Source organism: Lissotriton vulgaris, chromosome 4_1, assembly GCF_964263255.1.
Source record: "Lissotriton vulgaris chromosome 4_1, aLisVul1.2, whole genome shotgun sequence".
NCBI lineage: Eukaryota > Metazoa > Chordata > Amphibia > Caudata > Salamandridae > Lissotriton > Lissotriton vulgaris.
Genome location: NC_141691.1, coordinates 162,804,289 through 162,823,033, shown reverse-complemented (window position 1 = coordinate 162,823,033; position 18,745 = coordinate 162,804,289). Strand labels below are relative to the sequence as shown.

General features: G+C 43.8%; 1 protein-coding gene across 1 annotated transcript in view; it reads right to left on the bottom strand.

The window, feature by feature from the left end:
* Positions 1–18,745, bottom strand: part of AMMECR1 (AMMECR nuclear protein 1) — a 534,200-nt gene that overhangs the window by 156,326 nt on the left and 359,129 nt on the right. The window contains exon 3 of the mRNA XM_086918441.1: positions 6,146–6,260. Coding sequence (XP_086774567.1) covers positions 6,146–6,260 — 115 coding nt within the window. The remainder of the gene's footprint in view (positions 1–6,145; positions 6,261–18,745) is intronic.

Below are 18,745 nucleotides of genomic sequence, written 5' to 3'. Positions count from 1 at the left end.
CAGTCGAGGGGGAGTGTCTTGCGCATCAAAGGAAACCAGAGAAACTGTCAAACCGGAGCGCAGCAATTCACATCCGAACCCGATGGCGGAAAAAACCAACAATGGAGTCGATGCTCATGAGCACTACCTCGTGACTGGAAAGACTTCCACGAAGAACAACAATTTGCAAACATCCGGCCCAAACACTAGATGGCAGGAGTATGCAAAGCATGTGATCTACAGCTCACATGCCTCAAACTAATTATACCACTTCTAACAGCAGCTGTCATTTATGGTCCACCAGATGGCATCTTCTAAGCTCGGCCACTCTGGCATTTACAGTTCCCTGTAAAATAGTGGCATTGAGGAGTTCCCTTGGAGAGCAAGGCTCCTACACAGTCGCAGAACTTCCTGGCACAGCAATTCATTCCCCATGTCACCATCCTTCTTTAAGTACAACATGCGAGTTCTGTTGTTCATCAGAACCTGGACTGGTATTCACCTTGAAGAACGGATAAAGGCCTTCATGGACAAACAAATTCTCGGTACAGCGGGGCAGTGTGTGGAGCACATTAAGGTTCACCTTGCAAGTGAAAGCCTGAACCAGAGAACTATCAGGATTCTGGTGCTGGGTCGCACATCCTCACAAGTAGGCCTGTAACACCTACCTATAGTGCAACTCACTCAGTAAAGTACTGCTTACAGTAGGTCGCTGGCACAGCTGCTATTAGAGCCTCATTAAAGGGAAGCAAGAGCTCTGCAGCCGGGAAAATCCATCTCAAGTTAGTCTTGGTTTCTACCATGGGCAACTGAAGGTGCAGCACTGCTGCATCTCTGCTCATTACTGCAAAAAGCCACTTTACTTTGTAAGGGGCCCCAATGGATAGCCTAGGTCAGTACGATTTCACAAGTCGAAATACAATGTCTTCATCAGTGTAATAAGGTGGGAATAAATAAGTGACAATGTCTTTATTGAAAGGAACATTTTGGGGTTTCAGACAGTGCCTGAATTCAATAAGAATAAAATACCTATCCTCTGGAAAGTAACATTATTTTGCAGGTGTGGCACCTATACACAATCTCTGTAATTTCCAGAAGTTGGGCATGCCAATCTAGCTATTGCCTTTAGAAGAAGTCAAATTTGATAAAAAAGTAATTGACAGAAGCTTTAAGGGCACCTTTTTGTTTACTGAAACAGCAATGGAAAAATCGCTTCCACTTTGCTGCAAAGCAAATACATGTAGTGGACTTACAAACTTCATACAGGACCTGCATACACTCTGAATTTAAGGCAACATTACCCCCCTAGCCCCTTCCCAATTGCCAGATTGTTAGTTTCAGGTGTCTGAGATTGTCCTGATCTGAAGTCAGCAGATATGGTCAGCAAACTTATTTTTGTGGAGATGTGTCGACATTTACAACAGAGTACCAAGGCTGTCTTGGCCGAGTTGGTACACCAGAATCTGGATAAAGGTAATTTTCTTTACAAGAGTCCCAGGAGGAAAGGTGCAGGCAAGTATTCCTTATCGGTTCATCCATACCCCGGTACTATGATCAGGTCATTTAGAGGCGATATTCCAGCATTTTGCCAACATATTGACTGTGGCAGTGCTCATAGGTGGAATTAGCTTCATATCACTTGGGGATTCATCTCCCTTTTGTGGGCTTGTTGCTGCAACTTTCTCAACAGGGCTGTAAAGCTGATCACCCAATGCAGATGCTCTACAGGGTGCCGACTTATGAATTGCCCAATGCCAAACACTTTGGGTTAGCGCTGACAGCACTAACCCTGCCAAACACTGTTAAAGCAGACAGTTCTAATGTGCGCGTCACCCTCCGCTTCAGGATGTAGTGGACTGCAGTCATTGAAAGAAAAAGGACCCCCCTGCAAGACACAATAGATCCTAGGGCAGGAAAATGACAACTGGAGACAGTAAAAACCTCGGCCATTAACTCGTCAAACAAGACTATTGCAATTCATTGATAAATGAAGTGACTCAGTGTACTAACCATTTAGATTAAAATATACATTTTATTCTTATAAATTCATGATAAAAATAATATGATCCAAAATTTTACGACATGTTACATTTAACACCATATTAACAAATATATAAAATACGATACACAAATAACAAACATATAACCTACAAACAGAAAAATAAATTCATTGTTGCTAGTTGACGAATTGTGGCTAGATCTTTGGACAAGGTAATATTTTGTCTACACGCGTTTCGGTGCATAAACTCCTTCAGGACAGCCACAGCAACCTAGAATAGGTTTGCAATTGGAACCAATTGGAACCAAAGACAATGTTTGGGGCCAAGGTAACTCAATTACTTATAACAGCGTAGATGACCTTGGATATATGGACCAACAACCATCCATTTGAAGAAAATAAAGCTAACACCAAGTCAGGACTGCTCCTATAGATGAATGATCCTGGGAACCCGGTTCCATCTTGAATCGCTTTTCTGATCAGAGTGTCTGCTCTGCCCTGATCAGTTATTTTTGAAGTAATCGTGTATTTGATTCTAGAAAGAACACTTCCCTCGTTATCGCACATAAGGACCATCTTGGAGGACCCAGCCGGGTTGCCCTGGTCATTTGTATCATATCAGATTCATTAACTAATCGTGTATTTGATGCTAGAAAGAACCCTTCCCTCGTTATCGCACATAAGAACCATCTTGGAGGACCCGGCCAACCGGGTTGTCCTGGTGATTTGCATCATATCAGATTCATTCATCTATAGGAGCAGTCCGGACTTGTCCTTTAACACTGAAGTGTTAAATGACAAACTCTTTACTATTCTTCTGGGCTCTTCTCCCTCAGTGCCGATCTCTTTGGGTCCGAACAGGTCTGGGGTCTTGGTTGAGTCGATATTGCATCTTGAAATGTGCCCAGAGGCAATCAACAGATGGTCTTCTTGCGCATGACAGCCTTGCATGCATCAACACCTCATGCTCGGGAGGCAAACACGTTACCAACCTAATGCTAACAGGACCACAGAAATCTGGAATTGAACGGCTAGAATTTGAAGGCTATCTTCTCCATAATACCCTAGCCCCTTACAATCATTCTCAATATGACTAGATAAAGTAGAATTCAAGAACTGACCCCCTCCCCACAAAGGTCCCAGTCCAGAGATGCTGTCTGTCCCGGAGCTTTACCTGGAACGCCGAACCAGATAGAAAATATAGCAGATATGAGGTGGAGTGTTTGTCCTGGTGCATTGGGGGCTAGGAGAGGAGTCCCAAGATCTTGTGACTCGAAACATCATCGAAGAAAACCCCTTTCAAACAACATTGGCAGACATTAGATGGCAGGAATAGGCAAGGCTTGTGTATCTGCAGCAACAAGTTAATAGATTATTTACGCAGATAATAGTCAATTTTGGTAAACGCATGCACCAGTTTGGTTATCAGCTTTTTTTAGCTCTCACTGTACAATAGATTCTTGCATATGACAAGACTACAGAAATTAAACTACTTTTAAACTGAACCTTTCCTCCCATACAATAGAATTTCTCTTTGGCCTTTGAACTCTTGGCCCAGAAAACTTGTCAGCTTCCAGATGCAATGGGGCAAAACCTTGGTGAAAATAGCAGCTGAGCGGACTTTCACTTATCAGATGAATAAAGTTTTCAATCTTATCACCAAATTTGAACCTTGTACTAAAATTTTCATTCCTTCACCTTCCAGCACGACATTTCCATTACGAATAGGTTCTTTTGAATCTTGCAATGCAGTTTGCCATTATTGGGTAATTCATCCACAAATTGTAGCCGATAAAAATCACATGTTAAGAGCTAGTATGAACCTCAAGGATTGTTGCACAGTCTACAGCGGCGGTGTAATGGTTTTCTGCTTCATATGAATTAAATATAATCTTTGTTTCTGCATCAAGAGGAACTGCGGTTGGAAATCAGCTATCTTTTCAATGTTACCATCTTGTCATCTAAGCTTTATAGCCACTTTGAAAGCATCAACTTTAATGAAGAAGTGCACTAGGGGGAGCATTTTTTCTGAGAAACCAAACATATTGAAATTAAGGTATAATTTCAAGACATTGCGCTATTCATACTAGTGATCAATTCTCTAAAGAATTGTTTTTTGAACCCTCAGAAAGCATACAGGTATATGTGCTTCAGAAAACATTAACATGTATAACAGGTAACATTTAAGTACCACCCCTTACAAAGCAACCAACACAAAATGCATGTTGTTAAGAAAAACACTTCAGATAAATACCTAGTCGAACATGTTTTATTCATTTGTATAGCGCACTAATCACCTGAGAGGGTATCCAGGCATTAGGGAAGGTGTGTAGGTATGTGGCCCCTAAGGTGCTTATGAGAAGTGCCAGGTTTTCAGTTTCTTGTGGAATTCAAGAAGGGAGGAGGCTCTGATGTGTTGAGGGAGGCTGGTTCAGTGATTCTGATGGTGTTGTCTAGATGATGGTGAAGTTAGGAGGTCGGTTGTGAGTGGTCTGGTGATGGTCCTAATCACTTTGATTGGATAGGAAAGCAGAGAGATGGGTCTGAAGTTGCTCAGTTGATTCAGGTTGGCTATGGGCTTCTTGATGAGGGTGTTTATGCTGTCAAATTCCATCCATTTTGGAAAGTGCAGACGTGATTGAGGTGTTGACGTGGGTAAGGGTGGTGCGGATTGGTGATGTTCCCAGGTTGTAGATGCGGTGGAGACCGGTTTCAGTAGGGGCCAGAGTAGATCTGCCTAACTGTCGCGGTGTAATTTCTTGTGAAGGTTGTCCATTCGGTCAGATGGCAGCCAAGTCATGGCTGAAGGTGAGTTGGTTAGCAAAGAGTTCTCTCAGGTTGGATTGGTGTGCAAAGTTAATACAGATATTTGCAGTTTTGCTGTGGAAGTTGGATAGGTTCCCGCAGAGTTGCTGGGAGGCAGAAGTTTCTGACAGTGGCTCCTTAACAAACGAGAAGATCTCCTTGCAGCTGTTGAAGCTTCCTTCAATGTGGTCAACTAGAGCTTTTTCCTTGGTGTCTTATTTGCTGGTGATCGCGTCTAAGTGCAGCCTTGTAGGTAGTTCTGTCAGTGGAACAGTGCTTGGATCTACATTTCCTTTCTAGCTTTTTTCAGTGTTTGGTGTGTCAGTTGTCCCCTGTGTACCAGCTGGCCTGATTGTATGCTCTACTATGTTTGTTGGGATTTGATGAGTGGAAATCTGCGCAGCTTTTGATCTGTTTGTTGAAGTTGACGTCCTTGTTTAGGTTGTCTGTGGGGCTAGGTTGATTGCGCCAAGGGCCCTGAGCAAGTCTGCTTCTGTGATTTTACCCCAGCTGCGGTTTGGAAAGCTGAAGCGGGTAATGGTGTTGACGAGGTGTGTTGATTTTGCAGTGGATGATGGAGTGGTCGGTCGGTCCATATGAGCAGTGTGGTGGAGTTGTATTTGATGCTGTCCCTTGTTGTGAAGATGGGGTCTATTGTGTCCTGCAGTGTTTGTTGGTTCTGGGACAAGCAGGGTGAGCCCAATGTTGCTCAAGCTTTCGAGGAGTGTTGTGTCTCTACCATGTGAAAGTTGAGGTCACCAGGAAGAAAGTAGGCTCTGGAGCTTATGGTGAGTGGAGCAACGAAGTTGCTGAAAAGGTTGGTAAAGTTGGCTCGTGGTCTAGGTGGCCAGTAGGTGAGAGCTCTGTTCAGGGTGAACTTTTCTGAGATTTGCAGCTTGAAGTGCAGGTTTTCCATGAATGAGGTAGCGTCCTCTGTGGATGTTGTGCATTTGATTGCCTACTGGGATTGCCGTGGAAAGTTGGGAGCCGATGAGAGGTTGAGCCAGGTCTCTGTGATAAAGGGGATGTGAGGTGCATCGCTACTCAGCAAGTCCCATATTTTGAGAAAAATGCATGTGAGTGGGTCTTGACTTGCAGGTTTGCTGTGTAGGGTGTGACCTGTGAGGCCACTTTACCCATGACATTTGTTAAAGTTTTAGGCAGTGTGGAAGCAAGTCTCCCTAAAACCGGTTTAGTCTACCAGCATCCAGCTCTTACCCCAATCAATTTTCAATGTCTACTTAATGGCCCTTAAAAAAAAAAAAACAGCAACCTTAATAAAGTGATTATTAAAACATTACTATATTTGCATTAACATTGACATTTAATGTGGTTTCCGATCACTGAACCTTAAGCTCTTACCTCCCAGTCCAGGTAATCACACACATCTTCAAAGTTTGTTAGCAGAGACACGGAGCAAAAAAGCCGTGGCAGCTCATCCCTCGTCATTGGGGGGAAACGGCTGTCTTTAAGGGCACTAATTGGAGGGAAGAAAACAGATATTTGAAGATCCATATCACTGTGTTCATTTTTAAAGATATCGGGTTGCTGTTTAAATGATGCAATCAATCCACATGATCCTCTAAACTTTATAATAACTCCATGCATTTAGATATTTGTAGTACTTCAGTAATTTCCTTACAGAGGCCTGTGTAAATAAGATTGCTAATATTTCAAGGCCCCGCACAGTATTACTAACAAAATAGTTAAACAGTCACTGACAAACAGTGGGTCACAAAGCTTTTATTATACCAAACTACTACTGATAAAGCGCATTTTAAACGCCAACAGTGTGCAAATTTACCTTTTCATGTTACGGCTACAAATGCTGCAACAGATAACGTGGACTGAGACGTGTCGCAATAACTGACCTTCAAGATAACCCAGTTCACACCCATAAATTACTGGTTAGCAATGATGACCACCTACTCTGAACATACATAGGCGATCCAGTACACACTACAGCCATCCTGATGCTTCTGTCCACTTTGCCCCTTACCCTGCTGATATCCCATCCCCTCCCCTCCAAGAATACCCTGGGCAGTGGGGCCTCTTCATCCCTATTCTAAACATAAGACGGACCCACACAGAGCAGTTACATGTTTGCTGTGTTTTTTCCTGGGACTTAGTATATGATGAGTGGCTTATCCTAAAGGGATTGTTATTGTAAATGTTTACTCTATGCATTGTAACCTGCGAATGTTGACAATCTGACCTGATGTACCCAAAAATGTTCTTTAAATTCCATGCCCTGTCACCCTAAAATCAATAAAATGGTTTTGAGAAAAATACAAATGCTACAACAGAACATGGCAGTTTCACTTGGAACACTTGCCTTACCTTATGACCGCAGTAGAGCACACCAGTAATTGCCTCTAGCTGATTAGGCTGCAAAATGCCAATACAAAAAGGGGCAATACAAAGCTTTAATAACCTGAGTATAGGAAAAACCTTACAAGCACGGACGTATACATGTTTAATAAATAGAACGGTATAAGTAAAATGGGCAAGTGTACAAGGTAAAGAAAGTAGGGATCTTAGCATGATTTAATTGACCAAAAATAATCCATTAAGTGTAATAGAGCTCTCAGTGGATAAAAGAAGCCAAAGAAAAGTAAATGAAATTACACCAGTTTGTCCAATAACCGCTAATCGTGCTGTGAAATTCTTAATTTTAGATCTTCTCAAAATATCAATTAAAGGCGGATGGTCTGTTTAACATAAAAAGAAGGGGTGGTCGGAATTTGCATAGTCGCGCTATGCAAAGCTCCGCGAAATGGTAAGCAATCTCTGCGAGCATGTGCAGATTCCCGCGAACACGTGGAATTGCTTGTTCCGCCCGTTCGCAATCCTTTTTTACTGTTCGCGAACACTGTTTGCATGCTCGGGGGGGGGGGGGGGGGGGGGGGGGTTAGAATATCTTGCAAACACGCATTTTCAAAGCACGAACAAAAAAATCTGCGAAGCCGCGAAATGTGGAATATTTTACCCAAATTCCGCAAGCGGAACATAATTTGCCATCAGGCCTAATAAAAAGTCTTCCCAATAAGGAGGACTAATTTCTTAACACCAGTGGCGTAACTAAAGGCGGCCTTCCTTCAACGTACATGGCAAGCGCCCAGCCCCCCCACAACTTCATCAGGAGCTCTCAGGCCAGCGTACTGCACTGCAGGGGCCAATGCTACACCACTGCTCAACACTCCACACATTCCAGTAACTGTTTCTCGATGACTGAATACTTATGCTCCACTGCTCGTAATGCTGTCAATAAAAACCCCCGTTAACTCTTTTTACATCCAATCATTTTAAAACTACCTCCAACCCATAGGAACTAACATCTACAGTCTATAGCAATTCCAATTAATTTCTGGGATTAGACATTAGGACAGCACTGAATCACAAATAGAGCAATGGTAAAGTTCAGTGCTTCAACAGTGTTGGTGGAATGTGTCCTAGAGGTGTTGTGGAACAACCTGATGTTAAAGATGGTTAAAGACCTTTTTTGGCTTAGAGGGCTACTGCTCAAGTCACCTGGCAGTTGCTTCTTTTACATGGATGCGTGAAGGAAGGGTTTCAGATTGTTTTTTGTTTTAGTTGATCATGACTGGCGAAAGATGCAAGTTACTCAAATTGACATGATAGGCCAACAGGAAATAAGATATTTTACGCAGCAACTGTTGTGTGAGAAAAGAGGTCAGGGGCTTCGAACTAGGTTGAAGGTTTTTAAAAAAAAAAAAGAAAATGAGTTGACACTGTCAAGAACGAGATCTATACATGTGATCCGGTGCAAGCGCTACAGTTCATGGGAAATTCTATGAAGCTGTCCGATGGGGGTTGGTGAGCTATTTCACAGCAAAAGGGAATTAACGGCATATGTAAAAGGGATAATGCCAAGAGAGTAGCTGCACTCTTGGAATAGGCCATAATGAAAAGGCATAAGACACACAATTGATGGATGGAATGCAGAACAAATAAAACATTCACCCCCACTCAAGAGATCTGGGTTAAATCATCATTCTGGACTGTTCCCATTGGGCACAATATTAAGTCTGATTTGCATATGGTTGGGTTCAAACTGGAATGGCATGGGGAGCAAAAAACTATGAAAGAAAAGGGGTTGGGACCGGGAGCCTATTCTTTAAGCAGGTCCTGCACACATGGCTCCACGAGAGCATATAAAGCAAGGATAGTGCAGTTCCTCCTAGAAGAGGGAAGGGGATGGGAAAGAAATCTTTTGTCATGTTGCCCTCACATCCAGAAGGTGTTATGCTTCATCATTGGGCCTTGCTCCTCATCGGGCCAGCACTGCAATGCTAGACAGGCTCACCGTTTCTGGGGCTCTTTATCGGAGATCTTTTTAAGAAGCCGTTGGGTGTGTGAGGGTGTGGGGGCAGTGATAATGTGTGCCCACAAAGGTGGTGGTTTAAAAAAGGTCCTGAAGAAGTGACACCTGATTCCTCTAGGAACGCCCAGGCACGAAACAGGTCGACCTCGCACTAGAGATTGTCCACTGGGAACATTATATTCCAATAGGACATCACTTTATTTTTTATTAGGCAGGTACTACCGTGAACATTAAAATTATTGTACAGGACTGTCCCTGACCTATTTTAAACCACCACCTTTGTGCACACATTATCACTGCCCCCACACCCGCACGCACCCAACTGCAAAAAACACGCCCCGAATCCGAAAAAGACTGGGCTTTAACTGAGTGATGCCCCTCTCCTCCAATGGCTGGCCTCTGTTTAGGAAGCCAGCCAATAGAGAAGAGAGGCGGGTTCAAGCCCCCATACTTGTAAACATAAAATCTCGGCTGCGCGACACTGCTGTGCAGTGTACGCTAGGCCGCGACCTAAAAAGCATATTTCTTTAACACGTGGAAGCATATCTCCTTAGGAAATCAAATTCTCTTAAGCAAGAAGTATTTATTAACCCTTTCGATGCTGATGACGAGCTCAGCTCGTCATCAACCACGGGTGGCGTGTGCTGATGACGAGCTGAGCTCGTCATGTATCGCAGGAAAAGGAAAACAGCCGCACAGCGCAAAAATCACCGCAGCAGCGATGCGGTTAAGTGATGGTTTTTAAATAAAAAGTGAGGGGCTTTAACAAGGGAGAGGGCCATCATTGGTTGGTATAACCCAATTATGGCTGGCTATAAAGGTAATAGAACATTCCGCCCCATGAGGGCAGAATGCTCCAATTATAAAACTCAAAGGCCTCTCGGAGCCCGAGGGGGTTTAAACCCCCTTGGGCTTTAAAGCCTTTTTTTCCATAGCTCTTGCTATGAATGTTCTACAGCTAACAAGGCGTGTAGGGCCACAGCTGGTAGCTGTTGAACATTCACAGCAAGAGCAGTGAAAGGGGGCTGAAGTCAGCCCCTGGTTCTCACCACTGGCGTAACAAAAATTGAGGGGGCCTCCCTGCAAGGTATGTAGAGGGGCCCCCTCCGGTCTTAATTAGGAGCTCTCCGGACAGAGTGCAATGCCGAGGGGGCCCCCTGGAGCTTCAGGCCCCCGCACCGCATGGGCTGGTGGGGCCTGTTACGCCCCTGGTTCTCACCCGCTAGGCTGAACTGCTTTTTGTAGTTCAGGCAAGCCTGGAAGACCCCGGACCCTGAGCATCATTCACCCCTCCCTCCTTCTGGAGCTCTAGTGACATTTATTTATAAAGTTTTAAATAGCGCGAACAAGATCCCAAAGCATATCAGAGCACTTTACAAAAAGGATGGAAGGAGGGTAATGCATACAATAACGGCATTAAGTAGGAATAAAAGCAAGAATAACCACATAATTACTAGACAAATGGTTCAAAGGAGAGTAATACAATAAGCAGGTACATAGCGGACAAAACGGGGGGCACACTGAGATAAAGAGCAGCATCCAATGATGGTCCAATGGTTGTAGGATCAAGGACCTTGAGCAGGTGAACCTAGCCCAATTAAGGTAGGAATTTGTTTATTAAGAATCTTTTGACTTCCCGTTTGAAAGCAATAGTAGAGGAGATTCTGCGTATTTCCATTGAGCTACAGGGGAAGGGTGTGTATGTCCTCCTGCATGGCCTCTGCCTTTTCCTCTGCCTAAATATATTTTCGCGTGACAGGGAAGGAGAAAGGCAGATTGTTGTGGTTTGTATGTTTCTGGAATGTAGAGCCTGATCTGTATTACATTGTTTGGTTCCACTGTCAACCTTCTAGGAGAGTGGCTGCAGCAGTTGAGCTAGACGGACTGTTTTCCTGTTTGGTCTGGCGCTTTAGAGTGAATATTAACTTATACTTCTGCTGCTTCCTTTATTGCTTCAGTGGGTAAGGGATCGCCTACAACAGATTGGTGATGAACTGGTTTACTTTGAATCTTTCACTGCACTAGGAGTTGCCAGTAAGTATGTCTTCTGGACCAGTGAGATCTAACAGAATTAAGTGTGTGCCGGCGAGTACTAAGCTCTATACTACCAGCACCACTCATCAGCAGCAGGATGATTTCAATTATTCCTGATGGCGTTTAAGAGACATTGCTTGCTATTACAGCGGCGCATCATTCAAACCTTATTATATATACAGTATCACACCCAGCATTCTGTGTCATGACTGCGTGACGCTGAGGGGCCATTTTGTTTAGCTTCAGAGATATCGTTCTGAATTCTGCACACAGCTGATTGCAAAGAGTCCTGTGCACAGTTGATCAACTGTGTACATTTTGGGGAAAGGATCAGAAATCGTGTGGATTCAGCGATCAGGCGACCCTGTGCACATTGGAGCACAGTGGTTTTTCTCCCGTTCTTTTTAAAATGTGTTTTGTAAAGGTTTTGATTAACCGCGCAAATAAGTAATTCTTTCACTGTGTACACTGGGAAGGTACCAGCAGTTGTGTGCTTAGATAGGACAAAACTCATACAGGAAACACGTGATGGTGTTATCCTTGATTTCTTCTTGCTTTTATATTGAAGCAAAACTGTGGTACTCCACCTTGGAATTGTGCAGAACAGACTTAATTTAGTGATCGTGTTCAGTTAAGTTTCTAGGAGTCACCCACATACATTTTAGGTATGAGACGGAGCCTTCCATGAAGTGGGTGAAATGGAAGGAATATTTTGAAAGCTATATTTTTGCCATTGAGGAATGTAAGAATTTTCACTAAACAGAAGTAAAGAATCCTCCTGCATTATTTGGGTCCTGTGAGGTTGAACTCAGTTAGTCGTATGCTGAAGGATACGGTTAGTGGGGACGTTTATGTCTTTGCAGCTACTTTGCAGGATTTAGATAAATACATTTTGCACCGAAAGTAAATACAGGCATAACATGAATCCAGTAATTCCGACACAAGCAGAACAAAGGTGAGTCTGCTGATGACTAAGTGGCAGAACATAAGAACCGAGCTATTGACTGTAAATTCGGAGTGCCACAGAGTTAAATCAATCTGATAAGAATCTGTACTGTATTTGTAAGGTCAAGTCTCAAAAAGGGGAGAATGATAAAAGGTAGTTCCACAGAGAAATGGGGGGGGGGGGGGGGGAGGGGAGTAATGACAGGAGGTACCATTATTATGGCAAATGGGAGCATCTTTCATATAGCAGAACATGTCCTGTGCTTAAGCAGAAATGCAGCAGCTGATGCACCATTGACCATTATGAAAAGGAATGTAAGAGAAAAGTGTGAAATGCAGCTACAAAGAGATCGGCCATTAAGTGTAGACATTCATGAGGTAGGCTGTATGTGGTGAAGAGAGGAGCATCCGTCCTGGGTTGACAGGTTCAAGGAAACCAGCACATCGTATTAGACCCCAACAGCCAAGAGAAAGTGTTGGTGGATGAAGGGCGTTCCATGGGAAATGACAGTGCCAAATTATTTCCTAAGACGTTTAGCAAACAATCTGGCTGGGTTGTAGGTTTTGAGCACGATATTGTACTCAAGAGTGACGTAACTCCTAAAGTTCACAAGTTAAGGGATGTGATTATGATGGTACGGTAGGAGGTCCCGAAGGAGATGGACAAGTTGGTGGAAATGGATATCGAACTAATGGTGTTTGGACTGGATCCCTCTGGTAGTGACAGCTTGCAGCAGCAATGGCAAGATAAGTCTGTATGGATTTGTGACACTTGAACAGTAACACTTTCATCAATCGTTTTCCCTTACCTAAAATCACAGAGATGGGGTCCTGCTTGAAGGGGGCTATGTGGATTTCGACAATCGATCTCTTTGCTGCATACCATCAGGTTTCTAGCCAATGTCCAGGAAGCTCACTGCATTGATCTCATCCTCTGGGTGTTTCCAGTTTAAATGAATGCTGTTTGGCCGGGCTGAAGACGGCTGGAATGCCAGAAACCGGTCCTTGGAAGCTTGTTTCCGGTCCAGGGAAGGCATGGCTTGGCATTTCGGGCTGGACTGTTCCCATGAGACACAGGGTCAGACTGATTTGCATATAGCCATGTCTGAACTGGGGTGGCAGAGTGGGCTAAAGAACGGTGATGGATTAAACCTAGATCATATGACTGGGTGTGAGTGTTTGATTGGTTCAGATGCTCCGTCCACTACCACCCGCTTTTGTACCGCGTTTGGCCAGTCACCAGCAGCAGCAGCAGTTTAACGCCTAATGCACAATTTGTTTGGGAGAAATAATGGGGTGAAGTTCTTCCAGGACAATATTTTAGTCTTTTGGGGGGAGAATAGGGCAAGGCACAATGGGAGATTTCAGAATATTTTAGGAATATTGGAAAGCAAAGGTTTGACCGTAGAGCTGAGTAAATCCGCCTTTGCAGAAAGGAGTGAGTTATTATGAGCGTGTGATAGAAGGGGGGGGGGGGTTTAAACCAAAACCTTTGTTCATAAATGCGATCACTGGGGCCTCAACACCTACAAACAAGGATGAGATGAGGTCCTTCCCAGATATGACTGAGTATTGTGCAAAATTTGACCCCAGTGTTCCTGACAAGGTGTACAATATTAGCCTGTTGCTTAAGAAATGTAATTTTTTTGTGGGATCCGCAATGCGAAGCAGAAATCTGTACATTTGAGTGACTTGGAAAAAGTTCAGTAGTTCTGAACTGAACTGAACTGAATTGGAGGTTTTTTGTTCTTCTTTACAACAGATGCGAATAATAAAGGCTTTGGGTCAGTGCTAACGCAGAAAGATGCTGAAGGAAATTAAAGTTCTATTTGCATCCAGATCCCGGTCTCCAGCTGAAGAGAAATACCCCATAATAGAGAAGGCGGCACTAGCATATGCATGGTCACTAGAACATTTTTGTGCTTTTGTGTGCGGTAGACGGATTACCATTCAGTGTTTCCACAACCCATTAGTTAAGTTACTGACCACAGAGCGGAGTGTTGCAGCATTTGCCATGATTGTGAGGTTCATGAGGATTACATATACCACACAGTTTATGTTCGGGGCAAGGACAATTTAGTAGCAGAATGTCTATACAGAACGCCTAGCCCATTAGAGAAGTGTGTAGAAAACCCTTGGAATGATTTTAAAATTACAACAGTACGCGATTCTGAATCACAGGCTATCAAAAAAAAGGATTAGTAGGAGAGACAGGAGGTTGCAATTTTGCAAATGATTTTGAAATGTATCTCAGAAGGTTGGACTAACGATGAGCATTTGATAGGAGTGTAGACATTTTTGGGAGATTAGGTTGGAGCTGTCTGTTGACAGGAAGTTTGTCTTTAGAGTAAATAAGTTTATTCATCCATATGGAGTGCATGACCCGGTTTTAGATCTTTGTCATATGGGTTATTTCGAGATTGTGAGGACCAAATCTTTTGTCAAATGTTTGTTGTGGTGGCCAGAAGTAGACAAGGCAGTGGAAACATTTGTTAGGGCGTGTGGAATTTGTTCCTCTACTGACAAATCCTTGCGTACATTAAGACCACCCATGAGTGAATGTATTACAAAACCGCTTTAGAAATGTGTAGCAGTGGATTTGTTGGGTCATGTCGGGGAGTTACAGGAGTATGTGTTCATACTGGTGGATTTGTTTTCACTAATTGGCCTGTGGTGGACATAGTGGAGAGAGCTCATATGGCCACTGTGTTGGCGTTCTTGGATAAGACCATTTGGCTTGAAGGGATTCCTGCTATGATGAGCGATAATGGTGTGCAGTTTTTCCAACGCAGCTAAAAGTTATTTTATGAGGGTAGATGTGAAGCATAAGAACACATCCCTTTATAATCCTAGTGGGAACAGATCTCAATGGCCTTATAAAAAGAGGACAAGAGTCAGTAAAACTATCCCAGATCGTAAGAACGGACTGTGTCTGCTCACCTATTGTCGACAAATTATCATCATTACCCACTATGTTGGGTAATCTTCTGGAGGACATAAAATTAAACACCACAAAGTTCCTCACAACAAAGGAAAAGTCTGCCACACCATTTCATAACAAAAAGCCCACAAGTGAGCGACAACAACCCAAACAAAGCCGGAACGCAATGGTGCCAACAACCAAAATCCAACACTTCAATAGAAGAGTCCCCCCATAATACCCCAACAAGTAAACACATCGAGCAAACGGGCAGCTCAATGAATGAGCGCACTCGACGCAAACAAAAAAGAAAGGGCAGGAACAAGAAGCAAGTTGATGCTGCCTGTACAGAAGAGAATCGTCAGCTAATTACACTGGGAGGCCCTGATTCGCCAAAATCAAGTCAGCACCACAGTACTGAAGTGAACCGCCAGCCAAGCACGCCGGGGGGGTGTGCACCGCTAGAAGCAAACAAGCGCCACTCCAGCGCTTCAACTCAACTTAAAAAATCCACTGATGCATAGACACAAGCCGGAGAGGGCATGCAAACCCCCTCCTCCCCAAAAGAGAAAATTCACAAACAGACAGAGGAACTCCCCTCTGGCCAAACAAAAAACTCAACAACCAACGACTCATCAGAACTGACACGCAAAGGCCAAAGTGACCGCCCAACAGTAACAAAGCAATGCACCTGGGCGGTCGGAAAACAGGCCCATGATGAGCCTGTTAAAGCTACAACAAAAGGCACAACCACCGACCCCCTACCCACCACTACTCACAAAAACATTAAGACCATCAGCAGTGAGACAAAGCTGGACCTCGAGATATCAAACATCACTAAAACAGAAAGCGGCCAGCCCAAAGACCAACTCTGGTGGGTAAACCTCAATCAAAACCTTACAATACCCACTAGTCAACATTCAAAAGGGCCAAGCGAACTGGCGAGACAGTCACAGCACACACTACAGCCCATAGAGGAACCCGACATAATTCTCTTCATTCCCGAATTTAAATCCAGAGGAAGAGTGGACACTTTAAACAGGGGTAATATACTGAAGCTGATCAACTCAATTGACAACCTAAAAAATATACAGACCACAGACCTGCTTGAACTCGAATTTCTTCCAGCTTCTCACACATGTGGTACTGAAACAAAAAAGACCAGATGGGCAACACAAGAAGTTGCAAATTCAATTATGGAGGAAACACATAGATTCTCCCAGTGGGGAATTAAGTTAGAGGTGGAAATCAGGCCTGCTTACCCGACTTTGCTTCTTGAAGAAATTAAACAAGAACGCCCAAAAATGACTAAATCAATTCTGAAAGGTGCACGGAGCTACTCACCGGGGCCGGCTACACATCAGACACCCCTTCAACACCCAAGCATCTCCCAGCTAGAACCACATAGAGCACAACTATTTACACGTACCATACTCGGTGTAGACTCTAATTGACGAAAAACATCAGTCTTAACCGTCAACTCTACAGTCAGTCCCAAAATAAAAATATGTAACTGGAACATCAATGGCCTCCTAGACAAACTGGAGGACCTTGAGATCTCAAATTACTTAAGATCCTTCGATCTAATCCTCCTTCAGGAAACATGGGAAATAAATGACATTTCACTACAAGGTTTCACAACTCTAACGCACCCGGCAATCAGAAGCTCTCAATATGGTCACAGTTCAGGAGGCTTAGCAATCTTTGCCTCAACATCAACAATCGGGGCAACGGAAACGATAAAAGTAAGCCTCACTCCTCCAAACATGATACAGGCGCTATCAGTAACAATTATAAATAACCAGGCAACCGAACAGCTGTACATTATCAATGTATACATACACCCAAAGCATAGACATTTGGGCACCAGAGAACTTACCAAAGAACTGACAAGAATCATGGCAGACAGGGAAAAGGAGAACACACTAGTGGCAGGAGATTTTAACCTTCACCTGTTTGAAATTAAACCAGTAGACGAAATGACCAAGGAAATGGATACCGTTTGGGCCATCCCAAGCCAAACAACCCCATTTCCCAACAAACACATAAAAACCTCAATCGAACTACTGAAAGACCTTGAGCAGCTAAACCTTAGAGTTCTTAATGGTCGATTTAAAGACGACATCCCACCAGCACCAACACACTTCTCCACGAGTACGACTTCTCACCTCGACTACATGCTGATGACACTCCCGCTGTATGGAAAAATCACTTCGTTTAAGATCGGGGAAAGTGCTTCAAGCGATCACCAGCCTTTAGAAGCCACATTAGGCGTGTCTAGCGAGAATAAAATCATGGTAAACTGTAATATTGGTACAGAATACACTGCCAATTACAAACGAATAAGGTGTAAGACCACAGAGATCGAGGAACTATCAAATAGTGCAAAAACAATCATGCAACGGGCATCTTGCTCAAACAAACCCGCTAGACGCCTGGGAAGGCTTTACAACAGAACTGGGAGCCAAACACGCTACCGAGCTGAAAACCTACAAAGGGACCACCATTAGGTCTTCACATGGAAAAAGTACAACACCAGAGATAAAAAGCACAAAACGCGAAATAAAAAAGACATTGAAACAGCTCCGAAATGAGCCCAACAACGAAGGCACTCAAAAGGAGCTTCGAACTCTAAAAAGACAACTAAAAAAGATGATCTGGGAATTAAAAAGACAACAAAGTGAAGATCAATGGATAAAAATAGTCCATAGCTCAAAACAGAAGAATAGCTCCAGCTTTTGGAAAATAATCCACTCCCTTCAACAGCCAGGCCATAAGGGCATTGACTCTAACATATCTGAATCTGAATGGGCCAATTATCTATTTGCACACTTTAACACAGCTGACTCAAAAACAAATAGCCCCAGAGGGGGAGACTGGTCAGATGACGCTGACCAGAACCTCAAATATCTCGGAACACCTGGAAAGGACAAGGCCTCAGCCTATAAAAGAAAATCTTCTCCGCCCTACAACTCAAACACGTGCATAGACTCAAAATCAACCACTAACGTAACAGCAGACAGAGTTTAACCCACACCTAGAAATAGCAGATAGGATCAAGAAAAAAATCCTAAAAGGCAAACTCGAGGGGGCTCCTGGCCCAAATGGGATCCCGCCAATACTGTACAAAAATGACGCTGGCTTTTGGAGCAGCACCTTGGCACCGGTCTTTCTCAAAATAAGGGAAATATCAACGACACCAACATCCTGGAGAGGCTCGATAATAAGTCCGATTTATAAAAAGGGCCCCAAGAACGACCCAAGCAGCTATCGCCTCATAGCTTTGATGGACACAGAGGCAAAGTACTACGCGGGCCTCATCCTAGAAGATCTGACAGCTTGGGCAACCGCAAAGAACATCCCAGCAACCCAAACTGGATTTCGTAGTGGTCAGGGCACTACGACGAACATCATGGCGCTAACCCTCTTGGCAGATGCGGCAAAAGCCTGCAAGACTTCTCTGTGTCTGTGTTTCATCGATTATAGCGCTGCATTCGATCACGTAAACCGTAACAAACTCTGGCAGAAATTGAGCGTTTGGGGTATCCCAGGCCCACTCCTACAGCAGTTAATACTGCTATATAGTAACACCTGGGTCAGGATAAAACTGGGACCTGGGACGCACCTTTCAAGAGAAATTGGGACCAGCAAAGGACTGAAACAAGGCTGCGTTCTAGCCCCAATGTTGTTCAACCTATTCCTTGCAGATCTACCCGGG